This window comes from Acomys minous, assembly GCF_964271855.1.
Source record: "Acomys minous genome assembly, chromosome: 9".
NCBI classification, from domain to species: Eukaryota; Metazoa; Chordata; class Mammalia; order Rodentia; family Muridae; genus Acomys; species Acomys minous.
In genome coordinates this window covers 696752-715490 of record NC_140490.1, presented here as the reverse complement: position 1 = coordinate 715490, position 18739 = coordinate 696752, and the positions used below count along the sequence as shown (strand labels likewise).

At 41.8% G+C, this 18739-nt stretch overlaps 1 protein-coding gene across 31 annotated transcripts in view; it reads left to right on the top strand.

The window, feature by feature from the left end:
* The window catches only part of KTN1 (kinectin 1), a 93920-nt gene that overhangs the window by 19222 nt on the left and 55959 nt on the right, over nt 1-18739 (top strand). For all 31 annotated transcript variants that reach the window (XM_084793978.1, XM_084793996.1, XM_084793990.1 and 28 more), the window contains exons 3-10: nt 2175-2312; nt 5193-5363; nt 7655-7785; nt 8990-9106; nt 11228-11368; nt 15221-15327; nt 16445-16577; nt 18381-18468. In XM_084793978.1, the coding sequence (XP_084650104.1) occupies nt 2175-2312; nt 5193-5363; nt 7655-7785; nt 8990-9106; nt 11228-11368; nt 15221-15327; nt 16445-16577; nt 18381-18468 (1026 nt within the window). The remainder of the gene's footprint in view (nt 1-2174; nt 2313-5192; nt 5364-7654; nt 7786-8989; nt 9107-11227; nt 11369-15220; nt 15328-16444; nt 16578-18380; nt 18469-18739) is intronic.

Sequence of the window (18739 nt, the reverse complement as noted above, 5' to 3'; positions counted from 1 at the left end):
CTTAAGAAGGAGAATGTGTGAGCCAGCGACACCATGTGCCTTAGGTAGAAGTGTGGAAGAAATCATGTAGGAGAAATACAGAAGCCAAAGCAACAGCAGTTCATGGAGTTTGCAGGTGAAGGGTTTACGGAGGAGGCAGTGCCTAAGCCGTCTTCAGGGCTGAGTCATCTTACCAAGTAAGTAGTGAGTCTTACCCAACACCGACAGAAAGCTGCTTGTCGGGGCACATGTGATGCAGAGTATTGGTAAGAGTGCAGCGAAGAAAGCTGAAAGATCACAGTCATGATGGCTCTGGCGAACCACCCAGGAAGTGGGGCTTCATTCGATTAATTACTGTTAGAGCTGTTCAGTCAGGCTAGTACAGCCAGTTTTAAAATTTTTGCTTTCTGTCTGCCTTCCTGCCTGTCTGTCTATCTATCTGTCATGTCAGTCTGTCAGTTTATTCAGTACACAGAATTAAGTAGGGAGATAATGAGTTGAGTGATGTTAGATTGCATTTGATTTACACACACACACACACACACACACACACACACACACACACACACTAGGGATTTGACTTTATTTTATGTGTATATGTATGTGAATATTTGCCTGCAGCCTGTCTGCGAGGCACTTGCATTCCTGGTTCCCTCAGAAGCTAGAAGAGGGTGTCAGCTTTCCCGGAACTGGAGTGAGACATGACCGAGCCACCATGTGGGCTGTGGGGCCTGAACCCAGGTTCTTTCTAGAGCAGAAAGTGCTCATACCTGATGAGCCGTCTCTCCAGCCCCTGCTTAGACTTTTGCCTTAGAAAAGTTCTTGGGCAGAATTTATGAGAACAGATTCCATTGGACGTTTTCACATAGGCCAAAAGATTGTTTGGGCAGTGTCTCAGTCAGGTCGTGGGGCCAGAATGTTGTAGTGCCAAAAGGAAAGAAAGTAGAGAGGTGCACAAATTAAGAACAACACGACCAACCTCACAGGAAGGTAGGATCAGAGCTGTTGGGACGCTAAGTTACATGAGGTTTGGCATACTGCAGTCTGTGAGCTAACTCATCCTGACTTGGGTTGCTGAGAATAGATCTTACATTTTAAGTGACTGGGCGTGAGGGTGGGGGAATCAAAGAAAAACAATACTTGGAGAAATGCAGAAACTATCCGTTAGGCTTCCGTGTCCATAAAGTTATTTTTGAGTACAGTCACTTCTAAATATCTGTAACTAGTTTTCAGTGGTCAGTAGTGAGCGTTTATGGTTGTGGCGGAGCAGGGAGTGGCCTTTATGCTCTGGCCCTGGACAGAAAGGTTTCCAATCCATGATGAGCACATGGCCTGTCAGCACCGAGCTAAGGAGTGGTGGAAAGACTGACCGTGAGGCAAGAAGAGAATGCTTTCAGTTTGTGTTTCAGGTGCCCGTGTTTGTCTTTGCATAGAGAGCAGCGGCTGAGGATGCAGCCGTCTCCGTGAGTGTGAGGGCTGAGTGGAAAGCAGGCCTAGCAGCCGTAAGTGCGAAGGTAGTCGCTGAAGTCGTGGGTGTAGCCATTTGCTGTGAAGAATGCCAGCACGTGAGGTGCTCCTTCAAAGCAGTTCAGAAATGACACTCCAAAAGAAAATGATGGCAGCTGAAGTTTTTCTTTTGTGTTTTGAGACATAATTTCTGTGTTATAGCCTTAGCTGTCCTGGAACTTGCTTTGCACACCTGGCTGGCCTTGTACTCACAGAGACCCACCTTCTTCTGCCTCCCAGGGCCACCAGGCCCGGCTGAAGTGCTTTTTTTTTTTTTAATTGCAGTACGTTGGGACAGATCTCAGTTTGCCCTTTTGGAGTGAGGGAGATAAGAAGTAGCTGCAGTTAGTGGTCCATAGAAAGGACGTGCGGGTCGGTTTTGTCCGTCTGGAAGGGCGTGGACATGGAAGGCGGGAATGCAGCAGTACGGAAGCTGTTAGTCCTTAAGCTCTTAGGTGACCATACTGCGGCTGGGAGTGGCCCTGAGACGGGGGAAGACGGGCAAGTCCGTTCAAGATTTGATGGTGTAGAGTAAGGAAGCCAGAATGAAACGTTTTTGGTGACAGAGATTAAAGGCACAACTAAGCTTTTTGTACTAAAGCGTTCTAGGAATTATTTACTCATGTCTTTTTTTCTGGTGAGTTCATTGTTTGCTATGGTCATTTTCCCCTCAATTATATTTTATAAAGATGACCAAGATAAAAAGGTGGAAATGCTGATGGCACCTTCAAAAAAGCAGGAAACGTCACTGTTCCATCAAGACACTAAGCAAGACGGTGGACCAGGGAAGAAGAAGAGTTTGTCAAAGAAGCAAAAGACGGAGAATGGTGAGCTGTGTAGCTAGGCTCTCGTGAAGGCTGATTCTGGAGGGTGTGGGTGGGACTGCGGCTCTGGAGAGCACACATGCTGTGAACTGTAAACGAAAGTCTAAAGTTTCCTTCAACCCTGTAGTTGCCTTGCTTTAACAGACCTGCTGAGAATGTGTGTGTTTAAATCTGTAACTCCACCCCCCCCCCCCCCAGACACAGTTTCTCTGTGTAATAGCCCTGGCTGTCCTGGAACTCTCTTTGTCGACCAGGCTGACCTTGAACTCAGAGTGATCTGCCTGCCTTTGGGTGTGTGGTACCATGCCTGGCTAAATCTATAATTTTAAAAGGGCAGAATATTTATAAATATTCATAGTCTTGAAAAATAGCAAGTCTATACAAGCTATATAGAATAAATTTTTTTTCCAAATATTTATACCTAAAAATTTCCCAAACATTTCTTTTTTATTATAATTATTACTCATTAATTGGACACACTAATAGTTTTTTTAAAAAAATAAATTTTTATTTTACTTTACTTTTGGTTTTTTGAGACATGGTTTCTCTGTGTAACAGACTTGGCTGTCCTGGAATTGCTTTGTAGACCAGTCTGGCCTGGAACTCACATTGATTCACCTGCCTCTGCTTCCCCAGTGCTGGGATTAAAGGCGTGTACTACCATGTCTGACATAAAATAAAAATTTAAAAGTTACTTATTTTGAGTTTGTCTCATGATGCTCAGACTGTCTTATAACACACCATGTAGTTAAAGATAACTTTGGGCTTCTGATTTTCCTGGCTCCAACTTCTCAGTGCTAGGTATAGGTGCGAGCCACCAAGCTTGGTCACTCCAGATTTTGTGTGGTGCTGAGGATTGATCCAGGGCTGTCCGTATGCTGGATGAGCACTCTATGAACTGAGCTACATTTCCAGCTCCAGTAATGCTTTTTTTTTTTCTTTTTTTTGGTTTTTCGAGACATGGTTTCTCTGTGTAGCCTTGGCTGTCCTGGACTTGCTTTGTAGACCAGGCTGGCCTCGAACTCACAGCGATCCATCTGCCTCTGCCTCCCGAGTGCTGGGATTAAAGGCGTGCGCCACCACGCCCGGCTTCCAGTAATGCTTTTAATGTGACATGTTCAATGAGAAATTTCTGTGTGTGTGTGTGTGTGCGTGTGTGTGTGTGTCTGAGCGTATGTTGTGGTGTCCATTTGATCATATCCATCTCTTTACCATCCTTCCTTGTCTTAAGGCCTCTCCTTGTTCCCTTGGTCTCAGTTGTGCTTCTACTTTTAAGTTAGTTTTTTAAGTTTTTACAGTTGAGAGAATATATACAATATTCATGCTTTTTAATACCATTTTGAAAATTTTAATTCACATTTGTCAGACCTGGCATTTCTCTGTATTTCTTAGACCTAACATTATCCTACATTTCTTACTATTTCCTCCATAAAATTTGCATGTGTTTATGGTAAGTATCTAGTTAAACGTGACAAAGCAATCTTATATGTCAGAATTTTTCAGGGAAAGCTTGACTGTAATGTAAGGTTGTGGGAGAATAGACAGCAATGCTTAAAAATAGTATTGGGCTGTCATATTACCTAGTGCTAGAAAACTTAATTTGGAAAAGAAATGGTGAATTTTACTTACTTTAAAATTATGATGTGTCAAACATAAATTATGAGACAGTATTAGCTGCATATATTTTATATATGCACCAACTTTTAAAGTTTACCAGCTTTTAACTCTAACCCTAACCCTTACCAACTTTAAGTAAGACATAGGAATTATTAACATGAAAGTCCTTATGGGAAAGCTGTACAGGATCAAACCCAGGGCCTTATGCGTGCTAGGTAAGTAAGTGCGTTACTGCTGAGCTGCATCCTCATGTCTGAAAGTTTGGATGTAAAGGAATGTGGTAAGATTTTCATCTGGGTACAGATATGTTAATTGATATCTCTGAAACAAGATATTTTCAGGCTACCTTCCATTTATTTATTTATTTATTTATTTATTTATTTATTTATATTTTGAGGACAAGGCCTCTCTGTATTGGCTGTCCTGGTACTCACTCTGTAGACCAGGCTGGCCTCAAACTCACAGATGTACCTGTCTCTGCCTCCTGAGAGCTGGGATTAAAGGCGTGCGCCACCATATCCGGCCCTTCTCTGTTCTCGATAAGCATCGTAAGATGTGTTGTAGAAATAAAGGCGTTACTATTAAAATGAGAAGTTATCTGCAAGCCAAACGACTGATTTTTTACTTAGCATAGGAAAGAAACTGAATTTAAAACGACGACTTGTGGGGTTTCTGTGGCTTTGACCCTTGGCACTGCTGGCCAGGCGTGGAGGCAGAGGCCTGGGGTGGCGGAAGTTTGGAGTCGTCTTGGGTTGTATAATGAGTTTAGTGCCACTTAGGAGAGTAATTCGATATCACCACCAGTAAAAATGAGCGCCCTAAGAGTACTAGTGAGGTGGGATAGTTGCTCTTCTGTTCAGATAAAGAAGTGGCTTGCTGTTATAGCACACCTGTAATTTCATCTCTCAGAAGGCTGAGGCACGAGGACCATGGTGCTCCTGGGATGCTTAGTGAGGTCTCATCTCAGAAACAGAAGACAACTTGAGAAGATTAAACAAAAGTTAGCTAACGGATAGGTCTACGACGTCTCCAACACTGTTGGAGAAGATGTACTACCCACTTGAGGTGACTCGAATGATCTAGGAATGTCAGACAGGTACTTTAGAAGTCATGCTAAATGGTGAGGTGGGACTTTGAAACTAAATTGAGGTAAGAAGAGATTTTAGAATCACGGCTTCTGTAATTAAGTTAAAAGTGCACCTGTATATTGTTTAATTGCTTTGTTTTAACAACTCACTAATTATTCTCTTGTTATTTGAATTTCAGTCTTGGTGAATGAGCCCCTTATTCATGCAACTACCTACAATTCTTTGGAGGATAATGCTAACTCAAATCTTGTGATGGATAAGAGAGAAATTACAGATATGCTTAAGCCTGATCATGTAGAAGGGATCCAGAAACCTGGAGCTAAGAAGCTGAAGATTGAAACTGACAAAGGTAGTGATCTCTCATATTATAAAATTATGATTTTGAGTCACGGACTGGTGCACATTTTCTCATAAGATCAAGGTATTGAAAAGATCAGCAAACATTCTTGAAGTAAAAGTCTTCCTGGTAGTCCTCCTGGTAGTCCTCCTGGTAGTCCTCTGTTCAGGGCTTCTTAACTTTTAGACACTTGACCATCTTTTGCTTGAGAAATTTTTATGCAATCCTGGCTATATAAAATTGGCATGCCAACAAAACATTTATTGTTAATAAGTCAAAGGAATTTGTTTCAAAACAGTTCTTTAGTATACATAATATTTTACCATTTGTTAAAGTTGAAAGCAAATTTGCTTTCTAATGAGATGGATGGGCTTGTTTATTTTTACAAGGAACTCAATGCAAGTGTTTTGTATTGCAGGACATCTGCATTTTTCTAAGTTGGTTGATATTTTGATTTTAAAATCCTCTGTGCTGAAAATGTTGCTTCATATAAAGATGTAGGACAAAATGGTTAGTAGTATGTTGAAGGCCATTTCAGAAATTATTGGTAATTCTGACTTAATCCTAAACCAAAATTCACTTAGCATTTAAAAAGCAAAAAACAGGCTGGAGAGATGGCTCAGAGGTTAAGAGCACTGGCTACTCTTCCAAAGTGATTTTCAGACACTGTACTGTTTTTTGTTTTTTGTTTGTTTTTTGCAATTGGATGCAATCTAGGGCCATTTAAGAAGAGGGGTCCTCAGTAGAGGAAATGTATCCTCCACCAGATTGTCTAGTAGGGGAGTCAACAGGTCCTTTTCTTTTCCTTCCTTCCTTCCTTCCTTCCTTCCTTCCTTCCTTCCTTCCTTCCTTCCTTCCTTCCTTCCTTCCTTTTCCCCCTGAGACAGGGTTTCTCTGTGTAGCCTTGGCTGTCCTAGACTTGCTTTGTAGACCAGGCTGGCCTCGAACTCACAGCGATCCACCTGCCTCTGCCTTCCGAGTACTGGGATTAAAGGTGTGTGCCACCATGCCTGCCTAATGGATCATTTTCTTAATGGATGTGGGCAGGCCCAGCTTTCTGTGGGCAGTGACACCCTGGGAGGTAATCCTGAGTTTAAGAACGCAGGCTGAGCAAGCCATGGGGAACAAGCCAGCAGGCAGCGTTTCTCTTGACTTCCTTTAGTGATAGACTGTGCTAGAGGAAGTAGAAGCCAGAAAAGGGTATGTGATCTTCAAGAACTGACGTCACTGATGGCTGAGCCTGCATGTGGGTGGTAGGAATTGAGTGTGGGTTCTTTGGAAGAGTAGCCAGTGGTTTTTAACTACTGAGCCATCTCTCCAGCCCCTAAATAGACTGTTTTAGCTGGGCACATTCCTATATTTAATAATACTTTGGAGAGTGAGAAAGAGGATTCTAAGTTTAAGACCAGTTGGGGCCACATAAAGAGACACTGTCTCACTGTAAACTTAAGAACAGTTTTAAGTTCAAGTTCCTATCAAAATTGAGGAGAAAATGCAGAGTTTTCATTTACCCTTTCATTTCACACATGCACATGATTGTCTTTTAAAACATGTAGTACAGCTAACATGTGAAAGGCTCAGGCTGGTTGCTTTGAGTGTGTGGAGGTAGAAGTTCCTTGAAGAAAGCGAATTTGTTTCTTAATGGTGAATTAGACTAGGTGGATCCACGAGGTGTTTTATGGATGTATTGTTCTAATGTCAGAACTGCTTGTATATATTTGATCTTTTTAGAGAAGACTGTAGTGTTAGAATTATCCTAGACTTATTTGTCACCTGTGTAGTTTGGTTTACAATGTCAGGATTATTAAACTAAGATGAGGATATTATGAATATACCTGGTGCAGGTGCTAGCATATACTAAATGCTTAAATGTTTTCAAACCTGAGGGCAGGACTAGTGAGATGCTTTAGGTAAAGGCATTTGCTGCCAAGCTCGTGACTTAGGACTCACGGCAGGAGAGAGCCATCTCAGGGAAGTTGTCCTCTGAATTTCACATGTATGTTTTCTTCCCAAATAAGCAAACAAACATAAATAAATGGAATAAAAAATATACATACTAGTAGTTAAGCTAATATCCTTCAGTCTGGGAAAAGTTAGCTAATGTAATTTTTCCATGGTACAGATGTTAAGCATGTTTTTTCCTTCTTGACTAAAGTATCTATTATTACTTGACTTGAAAAGTCTGTTTCCTTGTAGTTATTGACTTTCTGGGTCAGGGAGTTTTTTTTTTTTTTTAACCTTTGGTCAAATCATTGTTTGTATCTTTAATGCAGACTTTATTCTCCTTTTGTTTTTTAATTAAGAAAATGCTGAAGTGAAATTTAAAGATTTCCTTCTGTCCTTGAAGACTATGATGTTTTCTGAGGATGAGGCTCTTTGCGTGGTAGACCTGCTGAAGGAGAAATCTGGTGTGATAAAAGATGCTTTAAAGAAGGTATGCAGCTTTTTTGATTATCGGCCCAGTTGTGAACAGTTTTAAAGGTTACCAAATGAGACACGCTGTAGGAATTATTCATATTCCTGTCCTTACTACCCTTATAGCCACATCTAAGTGACCTGGGATACTTCAGAAATCATTTCATATATCCATGCTAATTTATGCCCTGGTTTAGTCAACCGTTCTTTGAGTCATCTGCTTTGAAAAAAGCCAGTTGTTTAAAATAGGCAAGATGAGTTTTTTATGGCTTGACAGTCTTCGTGCTGGGTGGTTAATGGTGAATTTGCCTGATGCCTTCCTTGGGGTTGTTCAGGCAGTGAGCCCTTTTGTTCACTGGGGCCTCCATGGAGGGCACTGCCCCCTCTGTGCTTCCTCTGCCCTTACTATGGTAAAGTTGCTGCATTTTTTGTTGTTGTTGTTTTCTTTTCTCCTTTCTTTCATATAGCCTTTATGACTGATTCCATGAAAGTTCTTGCCTGAAACTTTGCCTTTGTTCCTCATGTCAAATGGAACAATCTGGTTTGTTTTAGTTTTTCGAGACAGGGTTTCTCTGTGTAGCCTTGGCTGTCCTGGACTCGCTTTGTAGACCAGGCTGGCCTCGAACTCACATCGATTGCCTGCCTCTGCCTTCCGAGTGCTGGGATTAAAGGCGTGCGCCACCATGCCCAGCTTTGTGTTATATTTTTTCCCATTTTGGAATGGCGTCTGTTGACATCAGGGAACATCTTGGCATGTTGTGACACAAATGGTGAGCACTGTGGTGACCTCGCTGCTGGTCTTCCCTGTGATGTGCTTTGTGATTACACATGACTACTTACTGGTGAGAGGTCACATGATTCCATAGTGCCCTGACCTTCTGGAGAGTAAGGAGGGGAATCACTGCTTCTGACTTTTGGCGTATAAGTGTTAGATCTATATGCTATATGCTGCTTTAGAGGCAGGTGGATCTGTGAGCTTGAGGCCAGACTGGCCTACAAAACAAACAAACACAAGCATGTTGCTTTGTACCCTACTCATTTTAGACTATGCACTATTGGAGTGACTTACCTGATTTTATTTGACTGAGCAGTGTGTGACAGTCATTTTATTTTAGATGGTGTGCTTTCCATTGACCCAGGGGCTCTTGATAGTAGAGATTTCACTCTGAGTTTTCATTGTGCTATTTTAGCTCATCTATTTCGTATTGATTTCTCAATTATAGTCGAGTAAAGGAGAATTGAGTTCTCTTCTGCATCAGCTTCAGGAGAAGGAAAGACTGCTCACTGCTGTGAAGGAGGATGCTGCTGCCACCAAGGAGCGCTGTAAGCAGTTGACTCAGGTGAAGACATTCTTAGGTTCAGGGGTATGCCTCCCACCAGGAGCGCCAGAGGCTTAGGAAGCACCCATGCTCCTCGACTTAATCTCTGTGCGATACATTGACACACAACAAAAGTAATTTTCTTTTAGGACCTTGGTAGGGAAGACTAAGTGTTTCATGATAAAACAAATAAAATAAAAACATTGACTCGCCTAACCAGGTGTGTTTTGAATGGATTTGACGTAGATGGGTTCTTCAGAGAAGCATGGCATCCAGTTAGGTGAAGCGCTTATTGCTTGTGTTTGGAAAGTCTTGTGATAAGTATTTAAAATCAGCTTCCTTAAAACTGTAGACATTTTAGTCTGAGGGGTAAAATCTAAACCCGGAGAAACCTCTTAAATCTCAGCACTCGGGAGGCAGAGGCAGGCGGATCTCTATAAGTTCAAGGTCAACCTGGTCTACAAAGCAAGTCCAGGACAGCCAGGGCTACACTGAGAAACCCTGTCTTGGAAAACAAAAAAGCGAAAACAAAAACAAACCCTGTGTTGACTGAGAGAGCAGAAGTGAGAAACTGCTCTCCTAAGCCCTTCTCCATTAGGTGCAGTAGTGTGGACGGGCTCGCCTGTGTCTCTTCACCACGCTTCGTCGACATCAGAGGGTACATGGCTTTCAGTACAAATCCTTTGTGTGTTTTTGACTAATAAAAAAAGTCAGTGGAAGCACAACATTTGCTGAAGCCTGCTTCCTTATAATGAACTTTTATATAATTTGATGTGAATGTCATTTAGTATTGTCTTTTAAAGTTTAAAAAAACAGGTTAAGTTACTTTGTGTTATTTTGGTTAAATAGCTGCATAAAAGATAAATCTGACTTAATTATCTTCAAAATAAAACTCATGCTTGAATGTCATATTTTACATGGAGTTAAAGAAAGTGCAGCGCTACCCCCTTTTTTTAAAATTTTGGGACAGTCTTAGGTATCCCAGGCTGGCCCAAAACTGGCTGTGTAGCTGAGAACGACCTAAGCACCTGGCCCTCCTCACCACACCCCCAAGTACTGGGATTACAGGTGTGTGCCACTATACCTGACTTTCGTGTGGTGTTTTTGTAAAAATACATTTTAGTGTAATTCTTTAAAAAGAAATTGTCAAGTGTATTGTATATGAATATAAGAACTTTCAAATATAGGTCTGAAATATGAAATGTAAGTATATGAATAACTTCATAAATTACACAAAAGCTTCAGTTTTGCTTTCATTTGCTAGATAATATTTGTTCTATGAATTCATATCATTTAGATTTGAATTGGAAAGATAATAAAGCTTTGCTTTCTGAATTAGCCATTAAAAAAAAGATTTATTTATTATATATCCAGTGCTCTTGCTGCATGTACACCTGAATGACAGAAGAGGGCATTAGATCACATATAGATGGTTGTGAGCCACCATGTGGTTGTGGGGAATTGAACTCAGGACCTTTGGAAGAGCAGTCAGTGTTCTTAACCTCTGAACCATCTCCTCATCCCTGCTTAGCCACCTTTAAGTTTCTCTTATGCTACCGACATACCTACTCCCTCACGCCCCCTATTCTTTAATTTTCCATTCTTACACCCGGGGATTTTTCACTGAACTCCAAAGGAGAATAAGAAGCAATCATGCTGGGTGTGGTGGTACACGCCTTTAATCCCAGTACTTGGGAGGCAGAGGCAGGTGGATCGCTGTGAGTTTGAAGCCAGTGTGGTCTACAAAGTATGTCCAGGACAGCCAAGGCTACACAGAGAAACCTTGTTTCAAAAAAAAAAGAAGAAGAAATCACTGTTTCATTTTAAAGTGTTTTTTTCTTATAATCACATTAGCGTGTTGGATTTATTTTAGGCTCACAGTCTTCAATGATTGAATCAAAAAGTGCATTTGAAGTAGAGCAGACTCATGAGTGTTTGTAATGTAAAAGGAGATATGGAGATGTAGAAGAAGGTTCTTGTTTCTTTGTTTTTAACCCTTGACTTTGCTTTGTACACAAGCGCTGACTGAGCATTCATGATTACGTAACTGTTAGGACTCTATCTTGCCTTGATAGTGTTATAATATAATTCCTTTCTCATGACACGTTCTTCATAAATTCCTTCTCTGGTTTACTATTCTAGGAAATGATGACAGAGAAAGAAAGAAGCAATGTAGTTATAGCAAGGATGAAAGATCGGATTGGAACACTAGAAAAAGAACATAATATATTTCAAAACAAAATGCACGTCAGTTACCAAGAGTCTCAACAGATGCAGATTAAGGTATGTCTGAAGTCTTGGAAAGTAAAATGAAATCTGTATATTCGCTTAATTGACAAGCTTGAGTGCCTTTCACAGGCTGAGCCATTGACCTACAGTGGCTAGCTAAACTCTTCTTCATTGTAAAGCAAATAAATGTTTTATATGGGGGTAAGATAGGAAGGCTGGAAGCTGATAGGAAATTACACCAAGCCAGTAGAGGTAAGCATTTCCTGCATTGCAGTAGTGGAGCTGAGAAGGTGGAAAGAGAATTGACAGTCGACAGGAGAGTTGTTGGGCAGGTGTCGGGGCTGTGTTGGATCTTCTCAGTTAACCCTGTCAAGTGGTAGTGAAGGGTTGGGGGCTGGCTGTGAGGGCGACTCAGTGTAATTCTTTATTCCCAACTCTGTAGATAATGGATCACTGTGTATTTTGGGAACCCAGAGTTTTGTGAGAAATACAGTATAAGAGCCAAGGTTGGAGTGAAGAAAGGATGTAGAAATAAGTGGGCCCATTTAGAGGGCCTCTTACGTCTGAAGGCTGGTCAGCCCGTGAGTGAACGTAGGAAAGCCAGTGCTGTGATTCATTTTTAAGTTTTCATGGTCACTCTGCAGCACTGTGGAGAGGGGGCATAAGAAGTTGGAAACTTATGCAGGAATTTCTAGCGAGAGCAACCAAAGATAAGCAGCTGTTGATGCTGAGAGGAGCTGGACCAATCCAAAAGAGCTAGATGGGGCGTTACAGTGCGAGGGAGGAGAGCGAGTGATGATTCCGGGGTTCAGTGAGAGTGTGCTGGTCATGGTGTCTGTACACTTCTCCCCAGGCTCTGATTGCTTCCAGAGATCTGGTTCTGAGGATCTTTTCCATGGATCATCCGTTTTCAAGGTCTTAGTTAGGTCTGGACCAGTGAATTTTTACTCCTCTCCTCCCTTTTTTCTTCCTTCCATATCTTGATGAACAAGGCTTGGATTTGTTTGTCAGTTGAGATTTTAATAGTCTCCATAATTGAACTCTTCCAAATTGTCACTCCCGTTTGCTGGCTGATGCTTTAGTTCTAAAGTCAAGGACAGACCTGAGATTTAATGTTACTAATGTCAAGTTCTTACTGATCAAGTCGGTCTTATTTCCCAGTGGAGACATTTTCTTCATGTTGAATCCTTTGTCTTCATTGCCCAGTTTACAAGTTGGTCTGACTCTTAAAGGTACTTTATATAGAAGTCGAGGCAGGCAAATGTTACACTAGCGTAGCAGCCTGGGACTCAACCTGACTCAGGCTGTGTTTATACCCTTTTCCTAAGAATGCAGCCAACAACCTTGGACCCTGCACTGAGCTGCAGGTTTGTCCCACTGCACCTCCAGCAGGAGAGTACATTTCTCTTTCCTAACATCTTTTCATGGTTAGTTTCTAGTATCCTAACGTCCTTTTTGTGGTTAGTTTCTGGTTAACGTATTTCAGGACATGTCTAGGGTCAGGAGGCAGTGGGCCCATCCTGTCTGATCTGGTTTTAGATGCATGAGTGGTCAGACAAACTGTGTCCTCAGAGTAAATAGGGAAAAGAAAATTCCTATTTACTTACTTTCTTATATCTGAACATAATTGGGTGCTCACAGTTTAAACTCAGATGCATCACAAGAAGGGACAGGTATGGTAAAACAGGCTTACATAATCCAAGCCTGTCCATCAAAACAGAACTGCCCACATTTGTCCTTAGCAACCAACTCCTCCTGGACCCCATAAACAGGGCCATAGACAGTAGCCAGGGAGCTTTGAGGTCACTAACTCAAGAAGCCACTGCACGTTTGCAGCATGTCTGATCTGTGTTTTAGTTTTACTTCTGAGTAGTTTTCTTGCCAGTTTGTAATCTGTGTATACGTGGCCAGTGTTTTGAGTAAGATGCCAAGAACCTGGAAACACCTAATTCAGAGGTTAGCCTGATAATGGAGTTATTCTTGCACTCAGTTCTTAGCTGTTATGTAATTATAAAATTACATATGGAATAACTATAGCCCCTTACTACTAGGTTTTTCTATATCCTAACTTGTGATTGGTTCCAGATTTTTTGTTAATAAAATAACTGATTCAGGTCATATTACTATCCTGTTAAAAATGTTTTCAAATTACTCTTCACAACAAACAAAGTTCAGTGTTTTTCACAGAAATATCACCAACAGCAGAAATGAGTGGCAGTGTTAGCTTGTTACTCTCTGCTGTTTCCAGGGTTTGTCCTCTGTCTTCTCATCCCGTAGCCATTGGAGACACTCTCTCGTCGGCTGGGTTATCAAAAGCTCTCTTGAACTGATCTTTACAGGTTTTCTTTTTATGTGATCTTTTTATATTTTAAGAAACGTTCCTTTTGTTTTACGTGCCTGAGTGTCACCTGCTTTTATATGTATATACCACTTGGATGCCGAGTGCCCTCAAAGGTCAGAAGAGTGTGTAGGATCCGTGGGATTGCAGATGGTGGAGAATTGCCATGTAGGTGCTGGGGACCAGCTTGGGGGGTTCCTCCAGCTTGGGGGGTTCCTCCGGAGAGTGCTCTTAACCACTGGGCCATCTCTCCAGCTCAGTGACCTTCTCTTAATTACTATTTACTGCTCATGTGAAAACCAGCTGTTAGAACAGCCTCTTGGTGAAGGTGACGGTGAGTTGATTCACTCATTCCGCCTCTGCTTGACTGTGTGCAGGGTCAGGGTGAGTAGATCTGCATGTGGGCCTCATAGAAATCCTCTGAAAACCAGAAATACTTTCACTCTTATTAGCTAAATTGTTAGTAAGGTTATCAACAGATAGTCATTTCTCTTACTGGAATAATTTATATAGTAAAGGAAGAGATGTCCTTATGACTATAAGAATCAATGTTCTCTCTTGATTGATTTATAATTCTGAAATTAAACAATTAGAGGTCAAAGAAATGTTACAGTAGTGATTGTAAGGGTTGAGGGGTAAGTAGGGGTTATTAGGAATCATGTATGGAATGGTAATGATGTTTATATAGCAGAATGGATATGTTTAATATCACTGAACTTCGTATATATGAAAATGGTAGAGTCAGTAGTACGTCTTAGTGAGCTCACTGCCAAGTCTGATAACTTGAGTTCAGTCCCTGGTACTCAGGTGGTAGAGAGAGAACTAATTCCCTAATGTTTCTGAACGCACGCACGCACGCACGCCACATAGGTATAATTAAAGAAGATACTGGTTGTGATGGTACTTTTTACATCATTTATTTTATGTTACTTAGCTCAGCCTTGAATGTTTTTCAAGCAGATTTTATAGTGTCTGTTAGTTATGTTTAGTTTATGACTTCTTAAGTGTTCATGCATATTTATGATGTTTAAACTTTGGATAGCTAAAACTCTGCTTGTTGTATGTTTGAGATTCAGTCTCTGTTTGTTGTCCTGGGTGGTCTGGAACTTGCCCTGTATGTAGACCAGACCAGCCTTAAAACTCACAGAGTTAGTCTGTTTCTGCCTCCCGTATGCTGGGATTAAGGGTATGTGCCACCGCATTCCAACTTAATACTTAAAAATATAATGTAATATTGTCACTCTGGGCTCAGGACAGGATTACTCCTGTGTTAGGTATGAGAAACCACAAATCATACCTAGTTTTGAAACCTGATGTGTGTTTGGTTCTTGTCTCAGACGTGGGATAAGCTGATGGTGTAGTTAGGTGTTGAGCTGCACAGTGTGTCCTAGCTTTGCGTTCATCACGAAGCAGCTTTCTTTTATTGTCTTCATATTGACCTGAAGAGCATGATTTGTATTTCATTTTCTTAATTAAAAAAAAAAATTCTCTTATTATAGTGCAATTTCTTCTAACGGTGGCTTTTCTTATCTTTGTTTTCTAATAAATCTTATATATTTTAAAAATAGTTTCAGCAAGTTCGGGAGCAAATGGAAGCAGAGATAGCTCATTTGAAGCAGGAAAATGGTATACTGCGAGATGCTGTCAGCAACACTACAAACCAGCTGGAAAGCAAGTACGTCCCCAGGGTTTCCTTCTCAACGCTGTGGCAGGCTGTTCACGTCTGTCATCAAAAGGGAACTTCGTAGCTGTTGCTTAGACCTTTGCTTCCTCCATTTGCTATTACTCTTGAGTTTCTTTGCCAGGGCAGCTGTTTTGTGTGACGACCCCTGGCTTCTTTTCTCAGCTCTGTGAGTGGTGCAGACATTGGCACTCCCTGAGCATCACTGTTGTCAGTGAAGCAGCAGGCACATGTGGAAGCCGCCTGCACTGTCATTCTCTGGAGCACCCCTCATGCTAATGCATAAAGTGTAGTCTTGGTCCTCCTACCTCTGTAAAGATTGTGATCCAGGGGCCCAAAAGTGGAGCCTAGGTGGGTCATGGCTGTGTGAGAAACCATATCCTAGAGAGCCTGGTAGCCTTGCACAAAGTAAGCACTGGTTATTATTTGCAATAATGAAGTAAAAGTTCATTCATTAGAATTGAAAGCACTCTCTTTCGCTGCACAATAGAGCAGGTCCAGTTAGAATGATATTAGTATTTGGAGGGTGCTGTTTTTTATGTGTTTGAGTGTTTTGCCTGTGTGCGTGTCTGTGTACCACTTGTGTGCCTGGTGCCCGTGGGAGGCCAGAAGAAGGTGCCATATTCTTAGGCATGGGTATGACCTGCATGTGGGTCATAGGAACTCAACCTGGACCTTCTCTCTAGCCTCCATATTAGGAGAGTTTTAGATCCCCTTAATGGCCACGATGTCTGTTCATGCTCCTGTGTATATGCCACAGGGTATGTGGAGCGTGTGTGGAGGACACACAGCACGGTCTCTCCTGCCACCATGGAACCTGAGGTGGCACTCAAGTTGCTGGGCTTGATAGCTCTTACCGCTTAGCCACCTTTTCATCCTTACAGTGGTTTTTAGAGCTGTCGTCATTTTGATTATTTTATTTTATTTTATTTGAGTCATTTTAATTGTTTGAGAGTACATGCAGGGAACACTGTTGCTACTTAGCCTACTTCCTTTACATTTGCTTGCAAGTAGAGTGACTAGCCCAGCACAACTAACAAAGACTATGTTGTGCTCCTGAGCTCTGTGTGTGTGTAACAGTGCAAACCCCTAATGCAGGCACTGTTTGCAGGCAGTCTGCAGAGCTAAATAAACTGCGCCAGGATTGTGGGAGGCTGGTGAGCGAGCTGAACGAGAAGACGGGGAAGCTGCAGCAGGAGGGAGCCCAGAAGAAGAACGCGGAGCAGGCTGCTGCCCAGCTGAAGGTGCGCCTTCCGTCCCTCTGTGTCCCGCCCTGTCAGTAGCATCGATTCCCAACTCCAGGACAGAAATGTGTGTGTAGGTTTGAGGAATCTAGCATGAAGTTTAACGAGGCCTTCTTTCTAAGGGCTCTGACTTTTCAGAGTTAGGTCTTGATAAAAGAATTGATTGTAGGCCTGGATTTGAAGCTAAAGACTGAAGATAGAAATGAAGCCAAGTGATGGTAAGTTAGGGTGGTTATTTTGTTTTATATATGGTAGTTAGTGTCTATATGTATAAGGCAAAGTTTATTTTAGAAAATAACCTTTAGCATTACTTTTGTCATCTACATAACTTGAATCAAGTTTAATAGACCTCCTCCCAGCACTGGGCTCTCACCTCCATGCCCCCAACACTGGGATAAATGTTTTTTTCTTTTGAACACAAGACCAAGTACTACTACAGTGGTTTGCCCTTGAGCCCATGATGAACAAAACCATACCATTTTCAGATTCCAGAATGATAGTTTGTGTGGTGAGATGTTCATGCTGTCAGGACGTGTAGAGTTGCAAAGGCTGCCTAAAGCAGGGGCAGAGTCATCTCTCATATTTCATGAACTCTGGAACTTATGTGGCTTGAGGAATGGTAGCTACCTAATCTCTTTTTTCTTTTTTTCGGTTTTTCGAGACAGGGTTTCTTTGTGTAGCCTTGGCTATCCTGAACTCACTTTGTAGACCAGGCTGGCCTTGAACTCACAGCGATCCACCTGCCTCTGCCTCCCGAGTGCTGGGATTAAAGGCGTGCGCCACAACGCTCGGCTCTAATCTCTTTTTTCTGAGGAAAAAGATTTCCTAAAAATATTTAGTTCAATTTATACACGTTAAATGTAACTTGAACTATTAACCCCATCTACATTATAGAATATATATTTGAGTTTTTTTGAGACAGGGCTTTCCTGTAATCCTGGCTGTCCTGGACTCCCTTTGTAGACCAGGCTGGCCTCGAACTCAGAGATCCACCTGCCTCTGCCTCCCAAGTGCTGGGATTAAAAGGGAGTGGCACCACGTCCAGCGGCACAGGCCTGTACTCCCAGCACTCAGAAGGCAGAGGCACGCCTTTTCTACAAAGTAAGTCCAGGTCAGCCAGGGCTTTTACACAGAGAAAGAAACCTTGTCTCGGGGGAAAAAAAAAAGAAAAAAGAAAATGTATAACTTGATCATTTCTCCTCGAACTCACAGAGATCCACCTGCCTTTTCCTCCTAAGTGCTGAGATTAAAGATGTGAGCCACCACACCGGGCAAAATCAATAATCTTAATTAGTGCTTTACTATATGTGTATTTCAAAATAAGAATTTTAGGTACGGAGATTTAGCAATAAAGATACTATTTTTTTCTCTTAAAAGCTTAGAGATTTAACAATATCTGATGAGGGGCTGGAGAGATGACTCAGCAGTTAGGAGCATTGACTGCTCTTCCAGAGGACCTGAGTTCAATTCCCAGCCCTCACATTGCAGCTTACAACTCTGTATGACCCCAAGATCTACAGCCTCACACAGATATACATGCAGGCAAAACATCAATGTAGTAAACAAAGAAAGAAAGAAGCTTTAAAAAAAAGGGGGGGGGGATGGCTAATGAAAAATAGGTCGTAGGTAAGTGGGTCAGATAAGTGTGTAGTAGCAGCCGTAGCTCTTGACCCAACAGCACACATACTTGAGTTTCTGAGATACTGAACAAAAAGGTGGATATGGCTGGCAAAGGGCTCTTTTTTGTAAGTGAAATCTTGTCTGTCTGTGCTGACTTTTTAAAATTTCTATGTAAATATCAAGGTTCAACTACAAGAAGCTGAGAGGAGGTGGGAGGAAGTTCAGAGCTACATCAGGAAGAGGACAGCAGAGCACGAGGCTGCACAGCAAGGTAACGGCTCCGTGCAGACTGGGAACTTCCTCTTTCATCTGTTTGCAGACAAAGATTATTTGCACATTAGTAAAGCCAAATAAAAATAGATTTTTTTTTTTGGTCCTTTCAGATTATCTGATTTCTTCTACATTTGTTAGTTTTTTCTTCCTCTTTGAGCAGGTTTCACTGTGTAGCTAGCCTTGGCTGCCTCGCAACAGCTGACTGTGATTTGCCTCATGCTCTAGCAGAGGCGTGAGTTTTTCCAGCTCCAGATAGTTTCTGCAGTTGC